This window comes from Somniosus microcephalus, chromosome 21 (assembly GCF_052327205.1).
Source record: "Somniosus microcephalus isolate GS21.2 chromosome 21, FLI_Smic_1.0, whole genome shotgun sequence".
Classification (NCBI taxonomy): domain Eukaryota; kingdom Metazoa; phylum Chordata; class Chondrichthyes; order Squaliformes; family Somniosidae; genus Somniosus; species Somniosus microcephalus.
In genome coordinates this window covers 78,681,216-78,694,553 of record NC_141007.1, presented here as the reverse complement: position 1 = coordinate 78,694,553, position 13,338 = coordinate 78,681,216, and the positions used below count along the sequence as shown (strand labels likewise).

Sequence of the window (13,338 nt, the reverse complement as noted above, 5' to 3'; positions counted from 1 at the left end):
CTGAATAAACAGTGACTCTGTACAGTTACAGTGAGTGACTCTTACCCTGAATAAACAGTGACTCTGTACAGTTACACAGTGAGTGACCCTTACCCTGAATAAACAGTGACTCTGCACAGTTACAGTGAGTGACCCTTACCCTGAATAAACAGTGACTCTGTACAGTTACAGTGAGTGACCCTTACCCTGAATAAACAGTGACTCTGTACAGTTAGTGAGTGACCCTTATCCTGAATAAACAGTGACTCTGTACAGTTACACAGTGAGTGACCCTTACCCTGAATAAACAGTGACTCTGTCCCGTTACAGTGAGTGACGCTTATCCTGAATAAACAGTGACTCTGTACAGTTACAGTGAGTGACCCTTACCCAGAATAAAGTGTGACTCTGTACAGTTACAGTGAGTGACCCTTACCCTGAATAAACAGTGACTCTGTACAGTTACACAGTGAGTGACCCTTACCCTGAATAAACAGTGACTCTGTGCAGGGACAGTGAGTGACCCTTACCCAGAATAAAGTGTGACTCTGTACAGTTACAGTGAGTGACCCTTACCCTGAATAAACAGTGACTCTGTACAGTTAGTGAGTGACCCATACCCAGAATAAAGAGTGACTCTGTGCAGTTACAGTGAGTGACCCATACCCTGAATAAACAGAGACTCTGTACAGGTACAGTGAGTGACCATTACCCTGAATAAACAGTGACTGCACAGTTACAGTGAGTGACCCTTACCCTGAATAAACAGTGACTCTGTACAGTTAGTGAGTGACCCTTACCCTGAATAAACAGTGATTCTGTACAGTTACACAGTGAGTGACCCTTACCCTGAATAAACAGTGACTCTGTACAGTGAGTGACCCTTACCCTGAATAAACAGTGGCTCTGTACAGTTAGTGAGTGACCCTTACCCTGAATAAACAGTGACTCTGTACAGTTACACAGTGAGTGACCCTTACCCTGAATAAACAGTGACTCTGTACAGTTACACAGTGAGTGACCCTTACCCTGAATAAACAGTGACTCTGTACAGTTACACAGTGAGTGACCCTTACCCTGAATAAACAGTGACTCTGTACAGTTACACAGTGAGTGACCCTTACCCAGAATAAACAGTGACTCTGTACAGTTACAGTGAGTGACCCTCACCCTGAATAAACAGTGACTCTGTACAGTTAGTGAGTGACCCTTACCCTGAATAAACAGTGACTCTGTACAGTTACAGTGAGTGACCCTTACCCTGAATAAACAGTGACTCTGTACAGTTACACAGTGAGTGACCCTTACCCTGAATAAACACTGACTCTGTACAGTTACACAGTGAGTGACCCATACCCTGAATAAACAGTGACTCTGTACAGTTACACAGTGAGTGACCCTTACCCTGAATAAACAGTGACTCTGTACAGTTACACAGCGAGTGACCCGTACCCTGTTGAATAAATACCAATCGATCTAGTGTCACAGTGAACAGTGGGGGTGAATTTCCGACGATTCCCCCACTTGTCTGTCATAACTTTGGTGAAAGAGGGAGGGACAATGTATAAACAGTCACAGCGGCGCAGGGGGAGAACTCCTGCGGAAAGTCAGCCCCGGTGTGACTCGTTTTTCTAGGGTTAATGACTGTCTAGTTGCACGGGGCCTCAGTTAGGGCAGGTAAATGGTTAACCAGCTCTTGTTGGTGCTGTGTAACTGCATTCCGAGCGCCACACCAGGAAGTACAATGCCAGCGTTGTGCTGGATATTTACACAGCTCTGTCTTGCCAAAATCACTAAATGTGAAATGAAAATAATGTCCTATCTAAAGTTGGATCGCTGGCTAACCACTGGAGCTGTGGAGTTTATGTAGCACACGACACGGCTCCACGGAGGCACAGAGGGAGCACGTGGTGCTGATTCACCTCCAACACAGTCAACCGTCGACAGAAAAATGATGAAATATTAGAGGAACGTTTGTGAAAAGAGGAAACACACACAATAGAACTCTCATTGTCAATATCGAATGTCATTTTATTGTTAGTAACGTGAGAAGACAAGGAACTTGCAGATGTGGAATTAGACAATGAACACAAGGCAATGTTAAGACATGAGACACATTGAGAAACCCAGGCTTAATTTGTGAGGTATTAGTCCTGGAATGCGCTGCCTGAAAGGGCGGTGGAAGCAGATTCAATAGTAACTTTCAAAAGGGAATTGGATAAATACTTGTAACAAAAAATTAGGAGGGCTCTGGGGAAAGAGCAGGGGAATGGGATTAATTGGAGAGCTTGTTCAAAGAGCTGGCACAGGCCTGATGGGCCGAATGGCCTCCTTCTGTTCTGTATCATTCTATGATTCTAGACCTGATTATCACCAAACTCTGCGCTGTTAGAATGCAGCGTGCTGTGTCCCATTGTACAAATCTCACCTCATCTGACCATGCACATTTTAGTGGTTACAGATTTCAGTCTCGATCCTACTCCGTTATCATGTAAACAGTGAACACCGCTGCGCTCTGCTGTCAGACGTTACAGAACAATTGAGCAGCCAGCAAAATAAATACGTCTCTGTGTCAGCCGTGGCTCAGTGGGCAGCACTCTCGCCTTGGAGTCAGAAGGCTCTGGGTTCAAGTCCCACTCCAGAGACTTGAGCACAAAATCCAGGCCGACACTCCAGTGCAGTACTGAGGGACCGCCGCACTGTCGGAGGGGCTGTACTGAGGGAGCGCTGCACTGTCGGAGGGGCAGTACTGAGGGAGCGCTGCACTGTCGGAGGGGCAGTACTGAGGGAGCACTGCACTGTTGGAGGGGCAGTACTGAGGGAGCACTGCACTGTTGGAGGGGCAGTACTGAGGGAGTGCTGCACTGTCAGAGGGGCAGTACTGAGGGAGCGCCGCACTGTCGGAGGGGCAGTACTGAGGGAGCGCTGCACTGTCGGAGAGGCAGTACTGAGGGAGCTCTGCACTGTCGGAGAGGCAGTACTGAGGGAGCCCTGCACTGTCAGAGGGCCGGAACTGCGGGAGTGCTGCGCTGTCGGAAGGGGCTGTACTGAGGGAGCGCTGCACTGTCGGAGGGGCAGTACTGAGGGAGCGCTGCACTGTCGGAGGGGCAGTACTGAGGGAGCGCTGCACTGTCGGAGGGGTCGTACTGAGGGAGCGCTGCACTGTCGGAGGGGCAGTACTGAGGGAGCGCCGCAATGTCGAAGGGGCAGTACTGAGGGAGCGCCGCACTGTCGGAGGGGCAGTACTGAGGGAGCACTGCACTGTCAGAGAGGCAGTACTGAGGGAGCCCTGCACTGTCAGAGGGCCGGAACTGCGGGAGTGCTGGAACTGCGGGAGTGCTGCGCTGTCGGAAGGGGCTGTACTGAGGGAGCACCGCACTGTCAGAGGGGTAGTACTGAGGGAGTGCCCCACTGTCGGAGGGCCAGTACTGAGGGAGCTCTGCACTGTCGAAGGGGCAGTACTAAGGGAGTGCTGCACTGTCGGAGGGGCAGTACTAAGGGAGTGCTGCACTGTCGGAGGGGCAGTACTGAGGGAGCACCGCACTGTCGGAGGGGTAGTACTGAGGGAGCGCCGCACTGTCGGAGGGGTAGTACTGAGGGAGTGCCCCACTGTCGGAGGGGCAGTACTGAGGGAGCTCTGCACTGTCGAAGGGGCAGTACTGATGGAGTGCTGCACTGTCGGAGGGTCAGTAGTGAGGGAGTGCTGCACTGTCAGAGGGACAGTACTGAGGGAGCGCTGCACTGTCGGAGGGGCAGTACTGAGGAAGTGCTGCACTGTCGGAGGGGCAGTAATGAGGGAGCGCCGCACTGTCGGAGGTGCCGTCTTTCGAATGAGACATTAAACTGAGGCCCCCTCTGCTCTCTCAGGTGGATGTAAAAGATCCCAGGGCACTATTCCAAAGAAGAGCAGGGGTGTTCTCCCCGGTGTCCTGGGGCGAATATTTATCCCTCAACCAACATCACGAAAAACAGATTATCTGGTTATCATCACGTTGCTGTTTGTGGGAGTTTGCTGTGCATAAATTGGCTGCTGCATTTCCTACATTACAACAGTGACTACACTTCAAAAAGTACTTAATTGGCTGTAAAGCGCTTTGGGGTGTGGTGAAAGGCGCTACAGAAATGCAGGTTCTTTCTATTTACACATCGAGATGTTCGAATGAAGACGATGTTTGGCGAGAAGTGATTTCTTGCTGCAGTTACTGAAGTGGCAGTGAAGTGAAGGATTCTGGATCATCCCAGCCTGCCCGCCAAGCAATGGAAACTGGGAAGCTGACAAGAGCCAGAGCGTGTGATTGAGAGTTCGCTCGCACACACCGAGCCAGCTCCAACACAGGCCAAACCCGGCACCAGTCACACCGTCCCAATCGCAATTTACATTTGAAATCCTGTCTCAGTCCTGTCTTGTGTGGAAATCGAGACTCATCACTCGGTCTCCCACTCAAATTCCTTCTTTCCCAGAACCAGAAAGCTGTGGAACTCATCCCCTCCCTCGGTGTTCCTGCAGTTTACAGGCCTACTCAGTCCAAGCTTGGCTTCACCTCATTCACTGCTTCCTTCTTTACCTTGTCTCCGACCAGGCTGCTGTTAACCTTGGTGCTGTCCTACACTCTGACCCTTGCCTTCTCACTGCCCGCCCACCTCCCCATCCCGGGCTGAAGTAATTTGACTCAAGATCAGCAGTTTTCTCAGATTAGCCTGGTCGCTGTGAAATAAACACAGACACTGATGTATCCGCGGAGAAACACCTGAGATTGACAGGGGGTGGAGTCTGCTGGGACAGTATGCAATCTGTATTTTGGAGTACGTGGTCCCTGCATGTTCAGGGCCCGGAATCCATAGGGTAAGAACATAAGAAATAGGAGCAGGAGTCGGCCATTCGGCCCCTCGAGCCTGCTCCGCCATTCAATAAGATCATGGCTGATCTTCTACCTCATCTCAACTTTCCCGCCTGATCCCCATATCCCTTGATCCCCTTAATATCCCCAAATCTATCGATCTCTGTCATGCATATACTCAACGACTGAGCCTCCGTGGGAGAGAGGTCCCGGAAACTATAGGGTAGCGGGTCTGGAATCTATAGGGTACAGGGCCCGTAATCTAAAGGGAACATGACCCGGTATCTAGAGTACAGGGCCCGGAATCGATAGGGGACATGACAGGGAATCTATAGGGTAGGGGATGGGAATCTATAGGATAGAGGGCCGTGGATCTATAGGGTTGGGGATCTATAGGGTGCCGGGCTATAGGGTAGATGTCTAGGAATCTATGCGGTGCAGGGCCAGGAATCTATAGGCTGCAGGGACATGAATCTATAAGGTGTGGTGCTGGAAATCTATAGGGTATAGGGCTGAAAATATATAGGACATGGGGCCAGGAATCTATAGGGTGTATGGCCAGGCATATATAGGGTAAAGGGCTGAGAATATATAGGTTGTAGGGCCGGGAATCTCCGACCCGGGGCCGGGAATCTCCGACCCGTTTGCCATATTTGGCGTGTGTGTGTGGGTGATATTTCACGTTATTTGTGATCTGGAAGCGAGTCTCGAGGAAAATCAAACTCTGAACAATTTTCGATACAGTAATTGGAACAAAGTCACCGAATGCGAATAAATATATTTGGGTCTGACCCTTTACAAAATGGACAAATTTCAGGAATACCCGTGTTTAATATTGGTGTAAGTACACGGAGTAACAATGACAGGCGATGCTTTATATACAGAGTGACAGCACCCAGCACAGTTTAATACACATGGTAATGGTATACAGCCCATTCATGACCTCTGAAACCTCGGCTTACCTCAAGTGCTCCCAAGATACACACAGGTAGCGACCGTCTATCAATGTCAGGGTCTCCTCTGTGATGTGCGGTGCAGACCCTACCTCCTGCTGAAATGATCGAGGGGGTCTATGTCCTGACTGTTTGGCTGTCAAGGGTGAGTTGGGCAAGTGTTTTGGCGCAGTTTGACATCCCACCACAGGTCCTGCCCACCTCGACATGGATCGTGTGCGGCACAACTGGCTGCCCAGCCAGCACAATATTGCACAGAAAGTCCCGGAGGTGTTGAGATTCAGGAGCAGGTCGCAATCACCATCCCATTCCCAATTTCCATTAAAATTCCCGACAAAGCATTAAGTCAAGATCAGTCCCAAGGGAAAAGGCGTTGGGTTTCTCTGTGACATTACTGAAAGGCCATTTGTGAATGTAATGAAATACTGGAGTGTATGGTCGCATGAGTAAATGACAGGTGTTGGTGGGAGGGGGCGTCACTCGGACTGGGGTCTCCCCGCAATGGGAAACAATGGTTATGAGAAGAGACAGGAGACACTGTGACTATTTCCACTGGAACGCAGAAGACTAAGGGGGAGAAATTGGGTGAGTAGCGCCACCTGTTAGCGCCTAAAGAGGCAGCCAGTGGCTGTAGCGCCACTGGCTGCGCCTCCCGCGATATTCAGCGGGGGCGCTAATGGTGGCGTTAGCCATTTGCGCTGCGCCACCACCGATGACGTCATCGGTGCGCGCAGCGCCCCATTCGCACCCCGAACGCGATATTTGGTAGCGAACGCCGCTGTAGCGCCGTTTGCTACCCGTGTCTGGTTCACGGGGCCTTGCTGCGCCAGCAGAGGCGCAAGTTAAGGTGGAGGTGCGGGGCGGCCACTTGTTCGGCGGCCGCCTGCCAGCACCTCCGTCCCCGGCCTCCTGGTCCCCCCCCCCCCACGGCATTGCCGGCTGTTTCCCGAGAGCCCGGCACTTCTCCTCGGTGCCGGGCTCTTTTGCCGGCACTCGCGATCGGGGCTCGCGCTGGTGCAGGCCCCTCCCCCTTAAGAATGGGAGGAAGGCCTGCAGTACCACAGCGTGTGGCGTTGCGGCACGTTGCGCTACGATATTCAGTTTCAGCGCCCTAAGAGGGACACGGAGCGCCTCGAGCCTCACCCCGTCTCCCTCTAGGGGCACTTCAACTGAATTTCTGACGATCGCTGCTGCTCCGAACGCTGTGCAAAAATCAGTGCCCAGGCGAACTTGGCGCCAGAACCCAATTTCTAGGCCTAAGAGACTTAATCGAGGTTCTTAAAATGATGGCGTGTTTTAATAGAGTGAATCGGGAAGACTATTATCTCTGGTTCGAGAGTCAAGAGGGGGACATCATCATAAAATCATACAGCACAGGAGGTCGTCATTCGGCCCATTGCGCCTGTGCTGACTCGCCGATTAATCCCACTCCCCCGGCTCGTTCCCCAGAGCCCTGCTAATTTTTACATGCAATTTAAAATTGTCACTGAAAGGGGAGACAGGCTATGAGAAATGTTCCTTTAAATGTATTTCATAAGCCTGAGAACCACGTCATTATGAGGGTGATCTTATTCAATGCAAGTTGGTTCATGGAGAACCTCCAACCCCCCTGTGAGATTCTCTCGACACACGAGGTCACTGTCCACGCTTGCTTGCTTCCTCCGAATGCCATTCATTGTTTACCTGTTGGGTTGCGGTCCCGCTGGTCTGCTCGGGTGTTGTCAGCACCTCCGGCTGCAGAAACTCCTTGACACGCCCCAGCTGTGAGGGGAGGTCCTGATACTCAGCGACAGGCTTGCCCAGATCAATGTGGAACATGCTAGAAGGCAGGATCAGGGGCGGGTGATTGTCAAAGCTTTCCAGGATGTCAGCTGAGGAGGAGAATAGAGAGCCGTCAGAGCGTGCAGTGTGCTGAGGTAGTCAGTGCTGGATCCCGGCAGACATTAGAGGCAAGAACTGCTTCAGCCCTCCCTTCAGAAATCCAAGCACTCCCTGAATAGAGGACTCACCAACTCACTCTCACCCCACTCAGCACTTTCCTAGCTCGTAACACAAACCTCACTCCATCATCTGGCAAAAGATTTCCACTGAATTTCTAACGGTGAGTAGGCCAATGAGGGTCAGTGACGCAGATCGCAGGCTTTGCTCATGTACAGTTAGGCAGATGACAATCGGTTCGTGTTAGCGCTCATGTTCCAGTCCAGTGCAGAGTGATGGGAAATTCGTCTAACTGCATTGTCTGAAGGGAGCTTTACTCTGTATCTAACCCGTGCTGTACCTGCCCTGGGAGTGTTTGATGCGACAGTGTAGAGGGAGCTTTACTCTGTATCTAACCTGTGCTGTACCTGCCCTGGGAGTGTTTGATGGGACAGTGTAGAGGGAGCTTTACTCTGTATCTAACCCGTGCTGTACCTGCCCCGGGAGTGTTTGATGGGACAGTGTAGAGGGAGCTTTACTCTGTATCTAACCCGTGCTGTACCTGCCCTGGGAGGGTTTGATGGGGCAGTGTAGAGGGAGCTTTACTCTGTATCTAACTCGTGTTGTACCTGCCCTGGGAGTGTTTGATGGGACAGTGTAGAGGGAGCTTTACTCTGTATCTAACCCGTGCTGTACCTGCCCTGGGAGTGTTTGATGGGACAGTGTAGAGGGAGCTTTACTCTGTATCTAACCCGTGCTGTACCTGCCCTGGGAGTGTTTGATGGGACAGTGTAGAGGGAGCTTTACTCTGTATCTAACCCGTGCTGCACCTGCCCTGGGAGTGTTTGCTGGGACAGTGTAGAGGGAGCTTTACTCTGTATCTAACCCGTGCTGTACCTGCCCTGGGAGTGTTTGCTGGGACAGTGTAGAGGGAGCTTTACTCTGTATCTAACCCGTGCTGTACCTGCCCTGGGAGAGTTTGATGGGACAGTGTAGAGGGAGCTTTACTCTGTATCTAACCCGTGCTGTACCTGCCCTGGGAGAGTTTGATGGGACAGTGTAGAGGGAGCTTTACTCTGTATCTAACCCGTGCTGTACCTGCCCTGGGAGTGTTTGATGGGACAGTGTAGAGGGAGCTTTACTCTGTATCTAACCCATGCTGTACCTGTCCTGGGAGTGTTTGATGGGACAGTGTAGAGGGAGCTTTACTCTGTATCTAACCCATGCTGTACCTGTCCTGGGAGTGTTTGATGGGACAGTGTAGAGGGAGCTTTACTCTGTATCTAACCCATGCTGTACCTGCCCTGGGAGTGTTTGTGCTTTGATACCGATGGTCTAAAATGACCAGGAAAAGAATCCTACAACTTAATCAGGAAAAGAAGTGATTATTGATAAATCCAATTGCTTTGATCCCAAGGGCTTCCCACGGAGAACTGTTTGTGCCGGATGGGAAATGCTTCTGAAGAAACTTGTGCTCCAATCTCTGCATCCCCTCAAGTGATGGAGTCAGTGGAATGAGAGGAGGCGACTGGAGACGCCCCTCCCCCACATCACAACAGCTGCTTCCTGTTGTCAAGGAAACCAAAATCCGCACTATGGGCTGTGAATAAGCCAGCCTGGGATGGACATCAAATCTGTGCTCTGTTGGTGACATCACTACAGGAAGTGTTTAAGATTAATGGAACATTAAATGAGATCATGCAGCAACATTCCTTGAACTTCCTCTCACTAACTCGCACCATTCGAACCCTCAAAGCGTTCAGCAGATTGGATTCTAGAACGTTCAGTAGGAAGTGAGATCATTGTGAAGTGATTTTGTATCTGGGATCCTGGGCCCCGCCCCCCCCCGTCTCCCCCCTCCCCCCTCTCTCCTCTCCCCCCGTCCCCCCCCTCCCCCCGTCCCCCCCCCCGTCTCCCCCCTCCCCCCTCTCTCCTCTCCCCCCGTCCCCCCTCCCCCCGTCCCCCCCTCCCCGTCTCCTATTTGAGGAGAAACTTAATGCAGTTTCTCTTTGAATCAAAGCTCAAAATTCCCCAGATCCAGCAGTAAAATGATCAGCTCATTCATGCCGGAAGCAGGGCACCAGTGTGGGAATTGGAAAGGATAACATTGGGGTACAGGAAGGATGTCCTTCTGAGACAGTGGCTGAGCAGTGATGGGGAAAAACAGGAACACAGTAACAGACAGATCACTGAAAAAAATCACTTCAGTCCCTATGACCAACCCCATTGCTCAGTGACACAATGCACAGTTCACAACCTATATCCCTCAACTGAATAGAGGGAGCTTTACTCTGTATCTAACCCGTGCTGTACCTGCCCTGGGAGTGTTTGATGGGGCAGTGTAGAGGGAGCTTTACTCTGTATCTAACCCGGACTGTACCTGCCCTGGGAGTGTTTGATGAGACAGTGTAGAGGGAGCTTTACTCTGTATCTAACCCGGACTGTACCTGCCCTGGGAGTGTTTGATGGGACAGTGTAGAGGGAGCTTTACTCTGTATCTAACCCGGACTGTACCTGCCCTGGGAGTGTTTGATGGGACAGTGTAGAGGGAGCTTTACTCTGTATCTAACCCCGTGCTGTACCTGCCCTGGGAGTGTTTGATGGGTCCGTGTAGAGGGAGCTTTACTCTGTATCTAACCCCGTGCTGTACCTGCCCTGGGAGTGTTTGATGGGACAGTGTAGAGGGAGCTTTACTCTGTATCTAACCCGTGCTGTACCTGCCCTGGGAGTGTTTGATGGGACAGTGTAGAGGGAGCTTTACTCTGTATCTAACCCGTGCTGTACCTGTCCTGGGAGTGTTTGATGGGACAGTGTAGAGGGAGCTTTACTCTGTATCTAACCCGTACTGTACCTGCCCTGGGAGTGTTTGATGGGGCAGTGTAGAGGGAGCTTTACTCTGTATCTAACCCGTGCTGTACCAGCCCTGGGAATGTTTGATGGGACAGTGTAGAGGGAGCTTTACTCTGTATCTAACCCGTGCTGTACCTGCCCTGGGAGTGTTTGATGGGACAGTGTAGAGGGAGCTTTATTCTGTATCTAACCCGTGCAGTACCTGCCCTGGGAGTGTTTGATGGGACAGTGCAGAGGGAGCTTTACTCTGTATCTAACCCGTGCTGTACCTGTCCTGGGAGTGTTTGATGGGACAGTGTAGAGGGAGCTTTATTCTGTATCTAACCCGTGCAGTACCTGCCCTGGGAGTGTTTGATGGGACAGTGCAGAGGGAGCTTTACTCTGTATCTAACCCATGCTGTACCTGCCCTGGGAATGTTTGATGGGACACTGTAGAGGGAGCTTTACTCTGTATCTAACCCATGCTGTACCTGCCCTGGGAATGTTTGATGGGACAGTGTAGAGGGAGCTTTACTCTGTATCTAACCCGTGCTGTACCTGCCCTGGGAGTGTTTGAAGGGACAGTGTACAGGGAGCTTTACTCTGTATCTAACCCGTGCTGTACCTGCCCTGGGAATGTTTGATGGGACAGTGTAGAGGGAGCTTTACTCTGTATCTAACCCGTGCTGTATCTGCCCTGGGAGTGTTTGATGGGACAGTGTAGAGGGAGCTTTACTCTGTATCTAACCCGTGCTGTACCTGTCCTGGGAGTGTTTGATGGGACAGTGTAGAGGGAGCTTTACTCTGTATCTAACCCCGTGCTGTACCTGTCCTGGGAGTGTTTGATGGGACAGTGTAGAGGGAGCTTTACTCTGTATCTAACCCGTGCTGTACCTGTCCTGGGAGTGTTTGATGGGACAGTGTAGAGGGAGCTTTACTCTGTATCTAACCCCGTGCTGTACCTGCCCTGGGAGTGTTTGATGGGGCAGTGGAATGCCTGAAATGGAAAGTTTCATCTCGCACACGAATGAGCTTAATAAACAGTAATGTGTGAAAGCTGTGCTCACCTGTTCTGAGTGCTGCGTGCTGGTCCTCGGGGACTGGGCTCCAGACAGGCGGGCAGGGTCGGCCTGGATTGTATTCCCTCAGCATGTGATGGAGCTGGGATGGGTTAAGACTGACAAAGTCACTGCGCAAAGACCTCCAGTTAGCCTGCGGGAGAAAGTAAAGGTTCATCATAGTTACCTGTCTGTGTGTGTTCGTACAGGGCTGGTGTATAGTGAGTGTGTGAATGGGGTGGGGGGGCGGGGGTGCCGGGCAAAGGGTTGGGGGAGGGAGTCAGTAGGGGCGGGGGAGGGAGTCAGTGGGGGAGGGAGTCAGTGGGGGCGGGGAGGGAGTCAGTAGGGGCGGGGGAGGGAGTCAGTAGGGGCGGGGGAGGGAGTCAGTGGGGGCGGGGGAGGGAGTCAGTAGGGGAGGGAGTCAGTAGGGGCGGGGGAGTGAGTCAGTAGGGGCGGGGGAGTCAGTAGGGGTGGGGGGAGTGTGTCGGGGGAGGCGGGGGAGGGTGGGGGAGGCGGGAGGGGGTCAGTAGGGGCGGGGGAGGGTGTCGGGGGGGAGCGGGGGAGCAGGAGGGAGTCGGGGGGGGGGGAGTCAGTAGGGGCGGGGGAGGGGGGGTGTCGGGGGGGGGCGTGAGGGAGTCGGGGGGGGAGTCAGTAGGGGCGGGGGAGGGTGTCGGGGGGGCGGGAGGGAGTCAGTAGGGGCGGGGGAGGGTGTCGGGGGGGCAGGGGAGTCGGGCGGGGACGGGAGGGAGTCGGGGGAGGGAGTCAGTAGGGGCGGGGGAGGGTGTCGGGGGGGCGGGGGGAGTCGGGCGGGACGGGAGGGAGTCGCTGTGAATGAACTGAAAGAGAAAGCAAGAAGGGCTTTCTATGCATCAAAAAATCAATCCAAATAGAAATCCATTAGCATTTGGCTCAAAATTTTCAAATCAGTAATTGAACCAATTGCACTCTATGGCAGTGAGGTGTGGGGACCGCTAACTCAACAAGAATTTGCAAAATGGGACAAACACCCAATTGAGATCCTACATGCAGAATTCTGTAAAAGTATCCTCCGGACTCAAAGGAAAACAGTAAACAATGCATGCAGGGCGGAACTAGGCCAATATCCATTAATAATCACTATCCAAAAAAGAGCCACCAAATTTTGGAATCACCTACAAATGAGCAATCCCCAATGCTATCACTACGACGCCCTGAAATGCCAAGAGCTGACCATAAAGAAGAATACCCTCAGTCAACTAGTCCTGGGACTCAGTGAAGTAACTACTAACAATACTAACAATAACCAGCCCCAGGACAGTGGCAGGGTAACACAAAGAATTCGACCCAACACAATCGTCGCTAAGCAAAAGGAAAAATATCTGACATATTGGGCAGAAACAACAAAAACCCAAAGCAAACTCAATTGCTACTTGGCCCTAAACAGACAATACAACATAGCTGATTACCTGACCATGGTAAAGGATAACAAACTGAGAAGAACCTTGACAAGGTACAGACTTAGCGAACATAGCCTAGCGATCGAAAAAGGCAGACACAGGCAGACCAGGCTGCCAAGAGAGGACAGGATATGCTCTCACTGCAGTCAGGGAGTGGTGGAGACAGAGATGCACTTCCTCACAGCTTGTGGAAAATATCAGGGCATCAGGGAGAATTTCTACCAAAAATTCTCACAAATATGCCCTGATTTCAGAAATCTGAATGACAACCAAAAACTCCCATTCCTACTGGGAGAGGAGAGAAGCTGTGTAACACTGGCGGCACACT

General features: G+C 51.9%; 1 protein-coding gene across 3 annotated transcripts in view; it reads right to left on the bottom strand.

The window, feature by feature from the left end:
* The window catches only part of LOC147102997 (ras-associating and dilute domain-containing protein-like), a 148,010-nt gene that overhangs the window by 41,259 nt on the left and 93,413 nt on the right, over positions 1 to 13,338 (bottom strand). For all 3 annotated transcript variants that reach the window (XM_085964020.1, XM_085964019.1, XM_085964018.1), the window contains exons 11-12: positions 11,584 to 11,728; positions 7,454 to 7,641 (exon numbers count right to left, since the gene is read on the bottom strand). In XM_085964020.1, the coding sequence (XP_085820146.1) occupies positions 7,454 to 7,641; positions 11,584 to 11,728 (333 nt within the window). The remainder of the gene's footprint in view (positions 1 to 7,453; positions 7,642 to 11,583; positions 11,729 to 13,338) is intronic.